Source organism: Mercurialis annua, linkage group LG5, assembly GCF_937616625.2.
Source record: "Mercurialis annua linkage group LG5, ddMerAnnu1.2, whole genome shotgun sequence".
NCBI lineage: Eukaryota > Viridiplantae > Streptophyta > Magnoliopsida > Malpighiales > Euphorbiaceae > Mercurialis > Mercurialis annua.
Window position 1 is genome coordinate 14522455 of NC_065574.1, and position 20607 is coordinate 14543061.

General features: G+C 34.9%; 1 protein-coding gene across 1 annotated transcript; it reads left to right on the top strand.

Annotated features, from left to right (window-relative positions):
- Nucleotides 1–11728: 11728 nt before the first annotated feature.
- LOC126680983 (BRASSINOSTEROID INSENSITIVE 1-associated receptor kinase 1-like) lies at nucleotides 11729–20296 on the top strand. The gene is made up of 11 exons (XM_050376320.2): nucleotides 11729–12057; nucleotides 12469–12601; nucleotides 13035–13106; nucleotides 15249–15392; nucleotides 16060–16131; nucleotides 16257–16328; nucleotides 16420–16499; nucleotides 17229–17357; nucleotides 17441–17782; nucleotides 18112–18506; nucleotides 19700–20296. Exons 1-11 carry the CDS (start codon nucleotides 11988–11990, stop codon nucleotides 20012–20014), a joined length of 1824 nt encoding a protein of 607 aa, XP_050232277.1. The 5' UTR covers nucleotides 11729–11987; the 3' UTR covers nucleotides 20015–20296.
- Nucleotides 20297–20607: the final 311 nt, after the last annotated feature.

Here is a 20607-nt window from a genome sequence, read left to right on the forward strand (position 1 = left end):
TTTTTTCCGTCGTTATCAAACGTTGCGACCAAAAACTTAGCGACAGACTGTTTCCGTCGCAAATCCGTCGCTAAACGTGTTTAGCAACGGATTTTGGGCATTTGGCGAGGGAAAAATCTGTCGCTAAATCACTGTTTTCTAGTAGTGTCCCCTTAGCCGCACCACAATCGCGAAAGTACATTTGCACGCTTTCATCTTCGTATTCTTCCGTCTGGAAGAATCTGAATGTAATACCCCAAAATATTTAAGTATTTAGTTAGACCATATGTCCAGTTCTGATTCGCCAGGGTGGCGATATCGGAAATAATTTCCAAGAAATTAAAGTAATTATGCGGAATTTAGTATCATATTCCAATTCTAAAGTTGGAATTTTAATTAAAAGGAAAAATGTCAAAAAAAGTCCCAAACTAGAGTTCAGGGACTAAAGTGGTACTTTAACTAGTTATGTCCCCAAAAGGGAAATTATTTCGCCAAGGTCCGCGAAATATTTTATAGTAATAGTGGTAAAAGTTTCGGGTCAATCGGAGACCTTTTAAAATTTGGACGCGGATGCATTTTGGGCTAAATTGCAACTTTTGAAAAGTTCAAGAACCAAAGTGCAAATTAGCCAATTAAATATCGAGGATAGTAATTAAAAGATTAGTGACGGATAATAATAATATTGAGTTAGTATTATTTACTTGGATATAAATAATACGTATAAGATGGATAATTAATCATTTGGTTAAAAGAGTAAGTTTAAAAGAGAAATGGTTTAAGTTAAAGAGTTAAAGGACTAAAATGGTTAATTAGCCAAATATATGTATATGATTTGAAGGAGCTGGAACCATCCAGAGAAGAGAATGAAAGAAATGTTACAGAGCGAGAGAAATTCGACGATCGATTACGATCCGTCGCCGTTTCGCCATTTCTCGTCCAAATCGCGAGTTCTTTTTATCGATTCATTCGGAATTTGATTCTCTATCAACTACGGGCATCAAACTAAGGTAAAATTGAAGTTTGATTTCGGAATTTGATAGATTTAGGGCTGTCTTGGTTTGAAACGAATCAAACGAACCGTAATCACGTCGGTTTTGACGTTTTTGATGATTATTGAGTTGAATTCTGTGTATTATTGATGTAGAAGCATGTCGGAATGAGTTAGGGGTGTCGGAAGCACGTCGAGGCGATATTTGGGACTGTTTAAGGGTGTCTCACGACGTGAGACAATGTCTCACGACGTGAGACACAATCTTGCGAAGCGAGCGAACTTGCAATCGGCGTAATTTCTTCGTTCGGACTCGGAATTGAGCGATTCTCGTTGCGTTGGAAAGAGGAGAGGATTATATTTCATCCTAGAGCATCAAAATAAGGTAAGAACCAATGATTGGTTGCTGTAAGTGAGGATCTAGTTGCTGCCTAGGTTTTGAATCGAGCGGTTTTATTGAATTCGCGTATTCGATTCGTTTTAAGCGTTCTTACTACAATTATGATTGTTTGGGATGTCGTTTAAATGTGGATACGTGTTAGTATGTCGGAAACACGTTGGAAACATATCGGTATTGGTTTAGAGGTCGGAGGTCACGTCCTCACGACGTGAGGGGGTGCCTCACGACGTGAGGGGGTGACTCACGACGTGAGGGGGTGCCTCACTACGTGAGGAAGGTCCTCACGTCCTGCCAGGACCCTTCCCGGACCAATTGTAGGTCATTCGTGACCCGTTCCAATGTTCTGAGGTTCGATGCTTAGTGTTTTGAGTTGTTTGAAGTTTACGGACTTCAATCTGATGAAATTTGAGCATAGAACATAAAGAGTATGATTAGGGTTTTGGTATCACATTGACGTTATAGATTAAATTAACGCACGTGTGCCTTGAATAGGTAATTGACATATCGATAAGCTACCAGGCCGGAGAGCTGGAATAACTATGTGATCAAACGACGAATGGAAGTTCATGGGATCTTTATATTATCATATTTCGGAAAGCGGTCACTGTGAGTGGCAATTTACTTTCGCGTATTATTATTACAAAAGTTATTTTCATATATTATGAATATTATCATTAATACATCGCGTTTACATGATTTGTTCGTATGAGATATTATGTTTGATGAATTAGACTATATGAATGCCAGTATATTCATTGTTTGAATATGAGTATCTAGTATGCGATCCGAAGAAACCAACTACCTATTGGGTGTCAATAGGCTGTGTGATCACCAGTATTTGAGTCAGTCTAGCGTGTCTAGATTGTCTATGAGATTATGAAATGCGCATACGATACGAATGCGATACGAGTGAGAACTCGGTTACGGTGTAACCTGAGCCCCGTATCTAGTGGGTTGGACCCACCAGTGAGTTGGACTCACACTTTGAGATTAAGAAATTGGTTGCGGCTGACGTGGTTGAGTGTGAACACTCCCGGGTCGGACCATTTGGATCAGTTTGATTCGAATATTCGAAATAAGATAAGTTCAGAGTTTAAGATTAGGGTTTCGGTCGGATCTGCTATTTATGAATATTATGTTATTTTCATATCATATCGAGATAAATATATATATGTTTGAGTATGCGATGTGTATTTTGATAATACCGATAATAAGTTGCATACTCACTCAGTATTTTTCCAAATACTGACCCCTCACTCTGATGTTTACAGGTGTTAGAAGTCGGATCAGACAAGCCATCTCCATTATGCCAGAAGTCATTGGACTTGCACAAGTATGAATTCCTAGAGCTGCAGTAGTCAGTAGGTGTTAGTATTAGATAGACATTTTGACTTCAAATAGTATTTTATATTGTAAACTCTAATATGATTTTTTAATATCTATAAATGTATCTTCTAAAATAGTTTTTCTGAAAATGTTTACATATAATATTATACTTTTAAATGCGAAAAAATAATAACGGTTTTAGGCTTGCTACGGGTTTCGGAGCTACCACTCCCATTCCCTAGCGCCGGTCTCGACTCAATAATTTGGGTCGTGACAATTGTGGTATCAGAGCAGCTGGTCCAGTTACCTCTGCTAAGATGCGTTTGTCGGTTAGGTAACCTAGGAACTACTGCAGCTATATAATTGAGGTTTGTCTGATCCAAGTCGTTAATATGATGTGCTTTGTGATAAGCACGATAAAATGATTTGTGAAATACTTATTTGTTACTTGTGACACGTATATACGAGATATATACGTATATGTTGTTTCGATGAGACAGGCATACATGATATGCTTTTTGAAATGAAGTTTCTAGGAGAGGTATTGCCTCCTATGAATAGAATATAATTGATATGATTGTGATTTGATGTCATATATATGTGTGATTAGCATCAGATAACGTGAGAAATGTTATTGGATTCGATCGATCGAAATTTTAGAAAGAGTGTGAAGAAGGAATGTAAAGTTATAGAAATGGGAGAAACTTGCCGGAGACAGAGTTTTAAGGTCTAGAGAACTTACAAAACGTAAAGTTTAATTATAACTTGTTAAAGTTATTTGTTTTACGATTCTGAAAGCATAATTGTGCCTAGACCCGATATAGAAATACATGATTGTCACGACATTGATAGAAATGCATCACTACATACATCAATACATGCATTAATAGGACATGCATCATATGCATTATGTTCAGACGAAGAGGTGAGATGTGGCAACTCTTTGGGGATGAGAGACGTCATCACCCTAGTGCATAATTTTGCTAAGATTTAAATGAAATTTTCAATTGATTCGTTTTATTTGAAAGAGTTTTCAAAGAAGTTTTGTTTTTTATGTAAGTATACCTAGACCAGAACTCTGTGACGGAAGTGAAGTGCTCGCGAGCAAGCTGTGATCTAGGCTATGAGGCGAATGAATACGTATAGTTGTGAGAGCATAGGATTTGTGCCTCTAGCTAATGAACTTAGCCTTGATTAGACAGACTAGTATGCGACTAGGATAGTAGATATGTGTTCGGATAGTAAAACATATCCGATTAACAACGTATGACATGTATGTTATGTTTTAATACTCTTGATGTTTGATTAAGTCTATGTGAGCGGAATGCTCAGAAGACTTAAGTTATGTTACGTAATCAAGAAAATCTAGGGAACACTGATTTTCTTGAATCCGGTCAACATAGATGCTTATAGCTACGCTAGTAATATGTGTGTAACATATACAACGCGAGTATATGTTTTGATAATTTGCTAAGTCTACGATGAGTCAGAACACTCAGAAGACTTGCAATAAGAGACATCATCCTAGAAAGCATAAGGGAAGGAGACGTTCCTAAAGTCCAATTTACGTGGACAACGGTTAATTGCGATGACTAGTAGGTGTTATATTTTAAGGGATTCATCAGGATTCCTTTATATATTCGCCATAGTACGAATAAAGAATTGCACGAACGCGCGCTGTTGTACAGCAAGTATATGAGGCGCGAGAAGAAGATCGAGGTAACCAAAGCGAATGCAATCTACTCCAATTGATCAGTAAAGGCCAGAGACGAGATAAAGGACAACGTGAACTTAGCAAAGTAAAGTGGGAACATACAGGCATTGGAAGTGCCGCAGTAGCCCAACATCATTATGAATTAATTTAATAGGAGTATCAATGGAAGATATATATAGATAAGGATGATGAGTCAAGAGGGCGTATGACGAGAATACAAAAGACAGAGTATAGAATTTGATTAACTAGGTACAGTTAATGTCAGAGTTAAATGGGATTGAATAGTTTAAAGTGTAAGATTTGACTTGCTGAGTACAACCAACACCAACCCTGTATGAGAATGAATAGTTGGAGGTACACGATAAGAAAGATCAAGAGATAGACGACAAATGTTGTAATAAGTGAACTAGAAGTTAGAATCTCCACCACAGGTTGTGATTATAAGTAAATGAAAAGAGTAGAATAAATATAAGTATGTTAGATGTACGCAAAGCACGGAATCCTAAGTTTCGAGTTTGACTAATAAGGAGTAAAAGGAATAGTGCGATTGATCTAGAAGGTTAATAATAACCCTTATAGGAAGGTGTAGATATAATATATGAACGGTTAAGAGATGGTATATGACATCGAACATGTCAGATATACGATTAAAGTTTAGTATGTTGAAATAAGTGATAGAATGTAAAGCAGAGACTCAATATTGGAATTGAGCCATACGAAAGAAAGTAATATCAGATAAATCGAACGAGAAGATGATAAACATTAAGAAAGTGTGAATACCTTGCGTATGTCGCAAGGAACTCTATAAGAGAGATTGAGGTAAGGAAAAGAGAAGTTACATGGAGAACAGACATGGAGATTAAGGAAAGGGAACTCTATGTAGTCGCGAACACATAGAAACGAAGAAAAGTAAAGATGACAGAGATATAAAATCGGATCCACTGACAGTTAAGATGTCAGTAAAAGTATAATAATACAATACATAAGTAATCAAGATCGCACTACGTCGATGATTCAGGCAAAGGAAACTGCAAACCATTATTTAATTGGTGATCGACGTTCAGAGTATTGAAACAAGAAATATCAATAACGCGAGATACAATAGAGATGATACCATTATATGGTCGGCTTCATAGACGACCATTATGATAGTATAAGTACGATAAGATAATATATATACGATTGAGAACGCACTACATCGGGAAATTCAGACCAAGAAGACCACAACTCTCTATAAATGATTGATGTTGTGGATAGTAAAAGCAAATAGTATGCGATGTACAAGATGCGCTAAAGAGGAAAGTAAAGAATGCAATAGAAGATGATCAAGAAACACGATAAGAGCGTGAATAAGGAACGCAAGAGAAATACCATAGGATCATAGCAGTTAGACTATGAATCCTATTGGTTGACAAAGGACAAGAAGTCAAAAAAATAAAATAAAAAAAAATTCGAAGAAATATAACTACGATATGGACAAAAGTAAGAATAACAAGTGGAATAGCAAGACTACGGATAGTAATGAGAAATAAGCTTAACGCTACGTGATAATAAAGATAAATGATTTGGAAGCTAAGAGTCAAAATAAGATTGAGAATTGGAAGGAAGAAAGAGATAAGAAATAGTTGGATTATGACGATAAATGCTAAAAGCATTCTTAAAGGTCAAAAGACGAATAATGTCAAGAAGACGACAGAGAAAAAGAAAAGCGTAGATGAAATGAGAAAGGATGATAAGTAAAAAAGATCAAGCATGGACTGAGTAATGATGTCATCAGAAGACATTCTGATGTAAATATATAATCGGAAGAAGATTAAGATCCTCAATTAAGGTTTATAAGCAAAGAAAGCTTACCTGAATATTGGTCACGCGCTGTCTTATTAAAATAAGAAATCAGCGACCAATATGAAAATCCTATCTGAATGAAAACCAGATCAATGAAACAGATGGATATAAAGGAAGAAGGAACAAGAAGATTCAAGAATAGTGCGTTACGCTAAAGGAAAGGAAGTAGGTCAATAAATATACAAGATATATTGACACAAGAAGGGAAGTAAATGAAGGCTTTCTAAGAATATGTCATAAGGATTCACCTCATGAATAACTAAGATAAACGACGATAAGAGGAGTAACAGTAATACAAAGGAGGATAACGGATAAGAAGATAAGTTCATAACACTACGATGAATAACAATGGGACGATAGCAACAACAATATAAACGAAACTACATAAGTAAAGAAGCATGAGCTAATTGAGTATTCACATTACTCAACAAGAAATGATGGTAAGATCAGACGTATTGAATAGAAGTAAGGAATCAAGAATAGAGAACCGTAAGTATAAATGAATATGATTAGTATCATCATAAAGGAAGATGTCGAATGACAAAGATTGTCATCTTTAGTGATAAGACGTCATTAAGACGAACTACCATTGGATATCAGTAAGGAACTGAAAGTTCAAAGAGAAGAAATCAAAAGTAAGGTTGTCAGTGATAACTGACATCAAAGTGCAAGAAGTATAGAAATTGGAATGACGATTCCTTGCGCTGACCAGTATCGTAAAATGAACACGGTATCCCTACTATGAATAAAATTCTAGATATAAAGGGAATTAAAAAGTAAGAAAAGTATATGAAAATTCGAGGACGAATTTTTATAAGGGGGGAAGAATGTAATACCCCAAAAAATTTAAGTATTTAGTTAGACCATATGTCCAGTTCTGATTCGCCAGGGTGGCGATATCGGAAATAATTTCCAAGAAATTAAAGTAATTATGCGGAATTTAGTATCATATTCCAATTCTAAAGTTTGAATTTTAATTAAAAGAAAAAATATCAAGAAAAGTCTCAAACTAGAGTTCAGGGACTAAAGTGGTACTTTAACCAGTTATGTCCCCAAAAGGGAAATTATTTCGCCAAGGTCCGCGAAATATTTTATAGTAATAGTGGTAAAAGTTTCGGGTCAATCGGAGACCTTTTAAAATTTGGACGCGGATGCATTTTGGGCTAAATTGCAACTTTTGAAAAGTTCAAGGACCAAAGTACAAATTAGCCAATTAAATATCGAGGATAGTAATTAAAAGATTAGTGACGGATAATAATAATATTGAGTTAGTATTATTTATTTGGATATAAATAATATGTATAAGATGGATAATTAATCATTTGGTTAAAAGAGTAAGTTTAAAAGAGAAATGGTTTAAGTTAAAGAGTTAAAGGACTAAAATGGCTAATTAGCCAAATATATGTATATGATTTGAAGGAGCTGGAACCATCCAGAGAAGAGAATGAAAGAAATGTTACAGAGCGAGAGAAATTCGACGATCGATTACGATCCGTCGCCGTTTCGCCGTTTCTCGTCCAAATCGCGAGTTCTTTATATCGATTCATTCGGAATTTGATTCTCTATCAACTACGGGCATCAAAATAAGGTAAAATTGAAGTTTGGTTTCGGAATTTGATAGATTTAGGGCTGTTTTGGTTTGAAACGAATCAAACGAACCGTAATCACGTCGGTTTTGACGTTTTTGATGATTATTGAGTTGAATTCTGTGTATTATTGATGTAGAAGCATGTCGGAATGAGTTAGGGGTGTCAGAAGCACGTCGAGGCGATATTTGGGACTGTTTAAGGGTGTCTCACGACGTGAGACACAATCTTGCGGAGCGAGCGAACTTGCAATCGGCGTAATTTCTTCGTTCGGACTCGGAATTGAGCGATTCTCGTTGCGTTGGAAAGAGGAGAGGATTCTATTTCATCCTAGAGCATCAAAATAAGGTAAGAACCAATGATTGGTTTCTGTAAATGAGGATCTAGTTGCTGCCTAGGTTTTGAATCGAGCGGTTTTATTGAATTCGCGTATTCGATTCGTTTTAAGCGTTCTTACTACAATTATGATTGTTTAGGATGTCGTTTAAATGTGGATACGTGTTAGTATGTTGGAAACACGTTGGAAACATATCGGTATTGGTTTATAGGTCGGAGGTCACGTCCTCACGACGTGAGGGGGTGCCTCACGACGTGAGGAAGGTCCTCACGTCCTGCCAGGACCCTTCCCGGACCAATTGTAGGTCATTCGTGACCCGTTCCAATGTTCTGAGGTTCGATGCTTAGTGTTTTGAGTTGTTTGAAGTTTACGGACTTCAATCTGATGAAATTTGAGCATAGAACATAAAGAGTATGATTAGGGTTTTGGTATCACATTGACGTTATAGATTAAACGCACGTGTGCCTTGAATAGGTAATTGACATATCGATAAGCTACCAGGCCGGAGAGCTGGAATAACTATGTGATCAAACGACGAATGGAAGTTCATGGGATCTTTATATTATCATATTTCGGAAAGCGGTCACTGTGAGTGGCAATTTACTTTCGCGTATTATTATTACAAAAGTTATTTTCATATATTATGAATATTATCATTAATACATCGCGTTTACATGATTTGTTCGTATGAGATATTATGTTTGATGAATTAGACTATATGAATGCCAGTATATTCATTGTTTGAATATGAGTATCTAGTATGCGATCCGAAGAAACCAACTACCTATTGGGTGTCAATAGGCTGTGTGATCACCAGTATTTGAGTCAGTCTAGCGTGTCTAGATTGTCTATGAGATTATGAAATGCGCATACGATATGAATGCGATACGAGTGAGAACTCGGTTACGGTGTAACCTGAGCCCCGTATCTAGTGGGTTGGACCCACCAGTGAGTTGGACTCACACTTTGAGATTAAGAGATTGGTTGCGGCTGACGTGGTTAAGTGTGAACACTCCCGGGTCGGACCATTTGGATCAGTTTGATTCGAATATTCGAAATAAGATAAGTTCAGAGTTTAAGATTAGGGTTTCGGTCGGATCTGCTATTTATGAATATTATGTTATTTTCATATCATACCGAGATAGATATATATATGTTTGAGTATGCGATGTGTATTTTGATAATACCGATAATAAGTTGCATACTCACTCAGTATTTTCCCAAATACTGACCCCTCACTCTGATGTTTGCAGGTGTTAGAAGTCGGATCAGACAAGCCATCTCCATTATGCCAGAAGTCATTGGACTTGCACAAGTATGAATTCCTAGAGCTGCAGTAGTCAGTAGGTGTTAGTATTAGATAGACATTTTGACTTCAAATAGTATTTTATATTGTAAACTCTAATATGATATTTTAATATCTATAAATGTATCTTCTAAAAGAGTTTTTCTGAAAATGTTTACATATAATATTATACTTTTAAATGCGAAAAAATAATAACTGTTTTAGGCTTGCTACGGGTTTCGGAGCTACCACTCCCATTCCCTAGCGCCGGTCTCGGCTCAATAATTTGGGTTGTGACACTGAATTTGTGAACGACCCTGTATACCGCTCACCCCAAGAACATCTCAGAAGTTTTCGTGTCCCCCCATTTTTGTGGGAAAAAATAACAAGCTCGAACCCATTACGAATGACAACTTGTTTCGCCCATTGAATTGCTTCGTCGTCGCTTTTAAACAATGTTTTCGGCCAGAAACTGTGCACTGTAATCAACATCGTCATCGCTAAAAACTTCAAATTGAACCTGTAAAATAAACATAAAAACAAAATATTAGTACATATTTAATAATTAATTTACTTGTATAATTTGTTTTAAAATAATACTGGCAGCGTCGACTGGATATGTCGCCGCCGCCTGTTTGAGGAAACGTCCCAGGAGGACGTTTTTGTGTGGCAGAAACGTCCTCCTGGGACATTTCTGTGTGGCAGAAACGTCCTATTAATAATTTAATTTAATAGGTTATCTAACATTAATTATTTTATATTAAAAATAATAATTTTAATATTAAATATTAATAGTACAAATTTATTTTCTTGTTAACTTATTTATTTATTTAATTTTTGTATTAAAAACCAATAAAATTATATTTTAAAATAAAACTAACTAACTTACATTTTAAAAAATGAAGCAGGGAGTGAAAATAGCTCTTTATATGTGGAGAACGATTTTCAGTTTTTTTAAACTAAAAAAAAGTTCATTTAATTTTTAATTTATTATCAAACTCTCTAAAATAAAAAAATTGCTCTAATTATTTTAAATAAAAATCAAAAGTTTCGTATATTAAATAATTGGATTAATGTCAAAAAAATCACGAATTTTACATGTTCACGCAGTTTAAATTTTCTCATTTTCATGCACGAACTAACATTTTTCTCAAATTAGTGCACGGTACCGAGGTGTCACTATTCCGTTGGTGTAATTTGCTGAGGTGGAAGTCATTTTCCATCAATGAATGAATGTCACCTCAGCACCGTACATAAATTTGAAAACAATAGTAGTTTGTGTATGAAAATGAGAAATATAAAATGTGTGATTAAAATAAAAAAAGTTATAAAGTTGGTGATTTTTTTGATATGAACCATAAATAATTTCATGAGGCATAAGTGTAAAGTAAAGAGAGGAGGGGAGGGCGGATTGTTGTGGAAGAGTAAGCTTGGCGTGCGTATTTGACCCGTCTACTTTCCATTGCGACTTTAACATCCGTATCAGTTTATTATATTAGCAAATCGAGCTCTACTTTTTAATTTGGAATCATTCTTCTCTCCTTTTCTGTCTCTATTACTCTAATAAAATGTAGAAAAAAAATCTTCTCCCTAACTAATCATCAAAAACAGATATTTAAACGGTGTTTTTTCCCCTTTTTATAGACAGTGGTAAATCAAGAATTTTTATTTAGCTGAAGCAATTTTTTTAATCGAATTATATGCCATTCAGCTATTTTTTAGACGGAACGATACTATCAATTAATTTTTGTAAAAATTGTTTAAACTAAATAGTATATTATTTTAGACCGAGCACCATGTTATTTGAATGTTCTTAAATTTTTTAGACCAAACACATATCATTTGTTCGATTATTTTTAGAAAATTATTTGATATTCTTTAAAATAAATATTCAATTCACTCTAATATTTTGAAACCGAAATAAAGCGACCGTTCCAGCTCACCCCACCCACCCGAGTTCCGCCTCAGGTAAAATGTTCGCTTCCACCGCTTATATACTAATATAACTATATAGTTTTATATTATAAATTTTAATTTTTTTGGTGTAATGTTTTTAAGGACACTCTTGGTTTGATTAAAATCTTTGCATGTGAAACATTCTTAGTGTGATAATTTTGTTTAAAATTATAATATGTCAAAAGTATCTTAATTTGATTATTTTAATATTTAGATAAATATTAGTTGTTTCATATCTAATAGATCAATTCAGACTTAAAAAAACTCATACTTATCCCAAAAAACCCAATTTTAATTTTTTCTTTCAAAGAAATATATGAAATGGGAAGACTTTTAGTTAATCTTATTTGACTAAAAAAAACTACTGCTGCTGCTCATACAAACTCCCATCCCATTCCAAATAAATTTTAATTGAATAAGCTTTTTATTTTGGGTTTCTCCAATTTTCAGTTTGACTGCACAAAACCCCAAATAAATTTGATAGATCCTTACTCTTGAATTTCCCATTCCAATTGAAATTTCAATTTGGTCATATTTTCCCTCATTATGAGGGTTTGAAGTGGAGAAGAAGATGTGCAAGATCTGGCGCTTGCTCTTTTTATGCTTCATTTTTGTTTGTGAAGTTGCTGCTAATTCTGAAGGTATTTCTTTAATTTCTGAATTCATAATATTTGTTTGCTAGATTTTAGATATGGGTTTCTCAGATTTTGCTGTGTTGACTTTTTTTAGTTTAGCTCATTGACTTATTGGGAATTATCTGCTTATTATGATAATCTCATCTTCACCGTTCAAGAATGCTCACCTAGGTAACACGGACACGGCGAAACATTGTTATTTTAAGGTTTCCTATGTAAAAAATGATTGAAATTAGTCTTCTTTTCGTGAACATTCCGATGCTGTGGTATTGATTTTTGATCAAGTTTTATCTGCTTTTTGTCAAGATGTAATCTAAGTTATGATTGTCCATCGTTGAACTTATGTGCTGAGTGTTTGAATTATGTAAAATGTTCATATTGGCTTCTGGTCTTTATTACTGTTTTTGTGTGAGACAGGTGATGCGTTAAACGCATTGAAGACCAATCTGGCTGATCCTAACAATGTTCTTCAGAGTTGGGATCCTACCCTTGTGAATCCTTGCACTTGGTTTCATGTTACATGCAATAGTGACAATTTTGTCACCCGTGTGTAAGTATCTGTTTTTCCTCAGTAATTTGTTTTCTCTCATCATTTATATTTGGGTTAATTACATATAAAATCACAACTTTTACACGAAATTGCAAAAATAACACGACCTTTAAAACGTGGCAATTCAGGGCACCACCTTTCATTTCTTTTCAAAAACAACACGGACACATTTTTAGTGGCATTTTTGCTGACGTGGCATGACACGTGGCACTCTTATTGGGTGTCCAAGTCAGCAAAATTTTATCTAAAAACGTGTCCATGTTGTTTTTGAAAAGAAATGAAAGGTGATGTCCTGAATTGACACGTTTTAAAGGTCGTGTTATTTTTGAAAATTCGTGTAAAGATGGTGATTTTATATGTAATTAACCCTTTATATTTTGCCTTTGAGTTTAGGTGGGTTTAATGATTATACGCTTGCTTTCTGTTTCCATAGTGATCTTGGAAATGCAGATCTATCTGGTCAGCTTGTTTCTCAACTTGGTCAGCTTGTAAATTTACAATACCTGTAAGTAATACTGTAACTATGCTAAAGTTTGTTCTATGTATTTATAGCCCGCCTTCCTCATTTATTTATCTTTTTTCATTTTGTTGATTCAATTTTCAATCATATCAGCTTTAGTTACTACTTGGTACGCAGATTTCCTTTTCTTCAACTCTTACTAGTCTTACTATCACTATGCATTCTTCAAGTTTATCGTTCCTGTCCTCTTGCTTTCTTCAACTAATATATTACATAATTTGAATGATAAAATTATTTACATCTATCCGTGTCTCATCTGCTGATGGTTTCTCCATCTTTTGGTTAATGAGAAGTAATCTAATAAGTAGTTTGGATCTTAGAGCTGGTGTCTTCTTAGTATTTCCTCTCCTTCTTTCTTTATGGATGTGTTACAAGACCTTCTAAGACTCGCATAATGTAAGACCTTCTAAGACTCGCATAAAGAAAAGATAATAGGTCTTCTAAGACTCGCACCATAGCTATTAAGGCGAAAGGCGCTCCGAGGCGCCAAGGGGTCTTACCCGGAAAAGACCACATAATGTAATTTATAAAAATTTATTAAAGAAGAAACTCAATGAACTTAAGTTTTATTATAAAACCTAATTAAAAAAAATTAATAAAAAACCACAAAATAAAAAAAAAATAAAAAAAAATAAATCATTTGTCTTTGGTGGATTAGCCATGCAACAATAATTATTATGGATTTTATTTTATTTTATAAAAAATCACAGCAATATTTATAGTCAATTAATAGGAAAAAAAAACCCAAAAAAACTAAAACCATGTTAACTAAAAGCAATGACAATATATAATGGTGTAATCGAGTCGAGTTGAAAAACTAGCAAGTTCGAGCTTGACTCAACTCTAAAATCTAAGATTCGAAACTTGACTCGAACTTATTGGAATATTTAAGACTCGAATTCGACTCAATTATCTGTATAATATTTTAAAATTAAATTTTAATGTAAATAAAGGTATTATTGTAAATACATGTATTGTAAAGGGTAAAAAAATAACTAATTAAAGTTCGATTAGGCCTGTGAGGTAATCAGGCCGAGTATTTTGAAGCTCGAACTTGACTCAGTAATTAACTCGAGTAACTAGAACTCGAGCTCAACTCGATATTAGTCGAGTCAAATAAGTTCTTTTTGAGTCAATTCCGAGTAGTTCGTGAGTTGGCTCGACTCCATTACACTCATAACCATGTAAATCGAAACATAATAAAAATTTGAAGAAAAAAAGGCTTAATAAAGAAATTAAATTATAATAAAATAATTAAAACACCAAAATATTAGGAGAGAAAATAATAAAAAATGAAATCTAATTAATAGACTCCTAAATAGGATTTTTAATAAAATAGACACCTAAAATACTATTCCAGCAAAGCTGAACCTGAAATTAACAGTAATAACCTTTGGGTGTTAAAATTGTAAATACTAGACCAAAATATAAAATCTTCTAAGTTTTTGAATTTTGTTTTCTTTGACTTCTTTCTTGTTACATCATCATTGCATGTTGACAGGCATATCCTATCACTGTCATAGCAACTTGGAGTCACATGATTCCAACTGCAGTAAGTTTATTCTCATCAGTGCAAAAGAAAGCTACAAAGTTCATCCTGTCAAAGCCTCCTATACAGAAAGACTTGCAGACCCGTTTTTCTTATGTGCTCATGCTATGTTTTTGTTCAAATTATAAGTGCAGCATTTTTGCTCATAATTATCGTGATTATTCGACATCCTGTATACATGTGCATGCATACTTGAATGGTGGCTTTACTAACTCCACTATGCTGAGGCATAGTACACGATGCCTTAAAGAGATCGGGCTTCGTCTAGATTCTGTGTGCATGTGAGCAAAACTTGCATATAAGTGCAACAGTGTGGTTATGCACCCGAGACTTTATGCTTTATCTCTTCTCTCGTGAGGACACCCAGATTTGCTTTTATAAAGTGTTTAATGTACGGTTTTTTTTATAAACCATAAAGATCCAATTTTGCTTTTATTTGCATTAATCTTTTGTGGTAAATATTGTGATTTGGATTTATAACTTTTTCATTCTTATCATAATATATGATGCTCTTATATTATTCCATTTGTTGCTTTATATTTTTAAATAAGTAATTTGAAATCAAAGTGCTCGTACAGGGAACTTTATAGCAATAACATAAGTGGAAGAATCCCGGAAGAGCTTGGGAATTTGACGAATTTGGTGAGCTTGGATCTTTACTTGAACAAATTAAGTGGTCCAATTCCAGTGACATTGGGCAAGCTTCAAAAACTCAGATTCCTGTATGAATATGCATCCTCTCCAATTTTTCCATTTTAGTAAATAGTTTTTTTGGAACTTAATTTGGTAAATATATTAATCTAGCTTTTTTGATGTTGTTTTATACTACGTACTTGTCTCTATGGAGAAGTCTTGGATCTTAACAATTGTTAATTGTTAGTGGGGTTTCGGTTCTAGTTATTACAGTCATGCATCTTGATGCACTACAAAATATTATCCAAGAGAAAACAGCATTTTTCTACTTAATCCCAGGATGTAATGGATTTCTGGATTGCAAATGTCCAATGTTGTACTTTAATATGATAAAATAGACAATGTATTTGTTAAATAACGAAAGAATCTTCACAATTTCACTACTAAGAACCTCGTCTGTTGTGGAAATATAAGCACTTTTACTTTATTAACATTCTAATGGCTCATTAGCTTATTATGTGTGTACATGAGCGTTCTTTGTTAAATAGGCTCATGAGTTTTCTATAGGACATGACTAATTCAAATTAATCATTTCACAAATGCAATGGATGACGGTGGATATTGGGGATTTGACCAAATAGAAGTCAGTAGTTGAAACTAACAAAACTAATGTTTCTTTTAATTATAAATCTTATGTAACACAAATTTTCTGATCGTAATTCTCTTGAAACTGACTATCTTTTCTTGATGACATAGGCGTCTCAACAACAACACCTTGTCGGGAACAATTCCTATGTCGTTGACAACCATCAAAACCTTGCAAGTCCTGTGAGTAGTTGTATTCTTATTCTCCTTTATCTTATGAGATGAAATTAGTCAGATAGTGTTTTATATTTGAAGAATGGATAATCATATACCATTTGTGTGCCCTTACATTGTTATGCAAAATGCAGGGATCTTTCGACCAACAGACTAACGGGGGATACTCCTGTCAATGGCTCATTTTCCTTATTCACTCCCATCAGGTTTATTTCATGTGGTTCTGTATTTTGGCATTAATTGATGGTTTTTGATGACCTAATGAACTGTTTCACTCACCACTGCATTTGTTTGCAGTTTCTTTAATAATCTACTAAGCAATCCTCCGCCTGCTCCTCCTCCTCCTCTGACTCCATCGTCACCTTCTCCCTCTAATGGTTAGTATAAATATCAGCATTTTTCTGTGCTACTAACTTTAAGTTGCAGTTGAGATTAGGCCTTTTCTTCATGTCAAATCACTTATTCGGTTTGCTTTATTGCTCAGTTGGAATTTTTTGTGCATTTTTGGCAATGCCACTTATCTGTTACATAGTGTTAATAAATTTTATAAACTTCCTGTTTGTGGATAAAGTAACTATTGATTGCATTCTCTTTGTAATCCAAGCATTGTAAGGATGCCTTATTTAGCTTTGCCATTTTCACCTGTTGTTTTCTCATTGACCAATGGGAACCATCGAACCGGGTGTCATTTGTAGATCATTAAGGTGGTTGTAATGTTTATCAACAATAACAATTTTTATACACCAACAAAGGCCCATCCATGCATGTGTTTCAATGTTGGAAAAAAAAAATTTAATTAAGAAACGAATGATAGGTGATATGAAGTAGCCACACAACACATAAACCTACTAATCAGCAAATCATTTAGAAATCCGAGTTCAAGAAGTAAAAAGTGAAAAGTCGAATTATTTATAAAACAAGCATGCTTGTCGGACATCCATACAAAGAAGGGATCAAATTCTTTTTCTGTAATATAATGATTTGCGATTTGTGTTTCCAAGTAAGATTTGAATTCATTTTCTTGACTGGACTTTAAAATTTGGAGAATTTGAAGTTGATGATAGCTTAAACTTGATGTATCGAGTATTTGTGTGTCATTTTAACAGGCAATAGTGCCACTGGACCTATTGCTGGAGGAGTTGCTGCTGGTGCTGCTCTGCTGTTTGCTGCCCCTGCAATTGCTCTTGCTTATTGGCGACGCAGAAAACCAGAGGATCACTTCTTCGATGTACCAGGTTAGTATTTTCTATTAGCAGTTGCTGTGATTGATTCCAAAGTCTTTTAAGGATGCATTTTTACTGTGTAAATTCTATTACAGCCGAAGAGGATCCTGAAGTCCATCTTGGACAGCTTAAAAGGTTTTCTCTTCGTGAATTACAAGTTGCATCGGATAATTTTAGCAATAAGAACATTTTGGGTAGGGGTGGATTCGGAAAGGTATATAAGGGACGTTTAGCAGATGGTTCTTTAGTGGCAGTAAAAAGATTAAAAGAGGAGCGTACACAGGGTGGTGAGCTGCAGTTCCAAACAGAAGTGGAAATGATCAGCATGGCTGTCCATAGAAATTTGCTTCGCCTTCGTGGTTTTTGCATGACCACGACGGAGCGGTTACTTGTCTATCCATACATGGCTAATGGAAGTGTAGCTTCATGTTTACGAGGTACTGTTCTTGGCCACCCATTGTTGTTTATTTGTCTCAATTTTTATGTATCAAATAAATGATTGCCTTTCAAATTTCAATGATAGCATTTATTTTGCTTGCTTCTGTTCGATATATGTATGTTTCTTGTTTCAAGAAAACATCTGAATTAAGCGATAAATTTCCAATATATTGTGATCAACATGGCATTTATATGTGAGAATTTTGATATAAGAATGTTAGAATGCCAGAAGAGCTTTTGGTGCACACAGATCATCAAGTTTAAGATGCACAGTGGACAATTGTACTAATGATTGGTATCTTCAAATTTTATTGATGTGTTACAACAGAGCGTTCAGAATCACAAGCACCCCTAAACTGGCCAATACGAAAGCGAATTGCATTAGGGTCTGCAAGGGGACTGGCTTATTTGCATGATCATTGTGATCCTAAGATCATTCACCGTGATGTGAAAGCTGCAAACATATTGTTGGATGAAGAATTTGAAGCAGTTGTTGGTGACTTTGGGTTGGCAAAACTCATGGACTACAAAGATACTCATGTTACCACTGCAGTGCGTGGCACAATTGGGCATATAGCTCCCGAGTACCTATCAACTGGAAAGTCTTCAGAGAAGACTGACGTTTTTGGTTATGGTGTCATGCTTCTTGAACTGATCACTGGACAAAGGGCTTTTGATCTTGCTCGGCTTGCAAATGATGATGATGTCATGCTGCTTGATTGGGTATGTAGTTCTCATCTTGCTTTTATCTGTTTGTATGTTACGGTCATCATTGTTGTCCCTTTTTTAGCACTTTAACACTTCCAAAAATCATAAGCAATGCAATAAAAATAGGTTAGGTTTGAATAAAGAATACTTTGTGGTAATTTTAAAAGGTATGTATATGTTTTACATCAAGAAACATTGTAGTTCGGATGTATTCGACAATATTTCGCTATCTTTGCTTCATTTACTGAATAGTTGTGTCTTCCCTCGTGCTAACTCTTTACATGGAAATTTCTTTATATTAATGGATGATAAATATGGCTCTAGCATTATAGACTGCAGTAAACCTTCTCATGAATTTTGGGATTTAGATGCTTGTAATGGAATCAATTACATTTTTATAAAAATAGGTCCCATGCCAAACAAACTTTAGTTGCATGTACTTGCAAGGAATAGAAGAATAGAACAGCAATCTTGGGGAAATGAACACAGATCATAGGAGAGCTCTCAACCTATATTGGTTTCTATATTTAAAGACTAGAGAACTAAAGATCTTCATGAATCATAATTCAATTGCCTGGTAGAGATCCAGGAATTACTTTCTACAGACTAAACAACTGGATTTTGGGCATGGGCAGGGCGAAAAATGACCATGCTATAGTTGATAATATTGAAAAACTAATAGTTAGCCAGATTCAGCCTATAATGCAACATACTGGAGCAAGGCAACTGCCTGGGAATGGACACATCGTACAACTTTTGCTGCATATATAGTGTGGCCAACTGATCAATTAGTGTTCCTTAACTGCTTGAATTAGGCTGTCTACCCATATCTTGCCTTTGTAGTTCACGTGCTTATAAATCAATCTTTAAGTGGTCTATCCATTTCCTATGAAGGGTATCATGCTTAGCCTACATGGGGCGCCTGCCCACCGACCAGTCTCAGCTCTTTGAGAACTAATGGGAGACAACACACAACTCAGCCATATGGAACCCTTACAATACTAGGTGTTTAACTGCACATGCCATCATGTAACTAGTATTCTAGATTGCTACTTATTGCTACTACTCCCATGTATTATCAATCTCATCGGTTTGATATAGCAGTCCAAATGGTCTAGTACAGCTAGTTGATTCTTTTTAGTTTTGTTTCTTTTTCGGGGTATTGATCTGAATTAAGAACTTGCTTGACGTTATCTCTGAAATTTTAGGTGAAAGGGCTTTTGAAAGACAAAAAGTTGGAGACATTGGTTGATGCGGATCTACAGGGTAATTATATTAATGATGAGGTGGAGCAGCTAATCCAAGTGGCTCTACTGTGCACACAAAGTTCCCCAATGGAAAGACCTAAAATGTCTGAAGTGGTGAGAATGCTGGAAGGTGATGGATTGGCAGAAAGGTGGGAAGAGTGGCAGAAAGAGGAGATATTCCGTCAAGAATTTAACCACTTTCAGCACCCGAACACAAATTGGATAGTTGATTCCTCGTCCCACATCCCCCCAGATGAATTGTCTGGTCCCAGATGATGCCTTACTTTGTATGTACGCATCAGGAGTGTTATCGAGGCTCATTTGATGGCAAGAAATGTAGTTTACGCATATATGTGCATAAAGTTTTTTTTGTTTTTTTTTCTCTCTATCTTGGTTGTCAATATCTAGTTTATATGGTAATGTTAGAATTGATGAATCATGTAATTTCAAATAGGGCGTTCAGAAAGTTGGCAGGAATGGCCTTGGAATATAGCTTTCTTGTATTCAGAAATTAGTGGAGATTGTTACATTAATAAAAACGTTTACATTTTCTAGTCACTTTTATGAGTTGAGAGACCATTTGGTCTAACAAATGTTTTCTAATAATTGTCTTCAAAACAATCAGAATGTTAGAACATGTGTATACCTCTTGCTTTATGTGCCGCAAAGTTGAATAGAAAATTGTCGAGATCAACTTTAGATGCATTACTTGAAATAATTGTATGGTTTATATTGTATACACCTCTTTTTCGTACAATAATAAGAATCTAAAGCGTTTAAAGATGATTTTCAGGAAAACACTTCAAGACGGTAAGCTACTGGTCCATTTGATGAAATTCAAGGTCGGCATGTAGCGGCATATTTGAAAG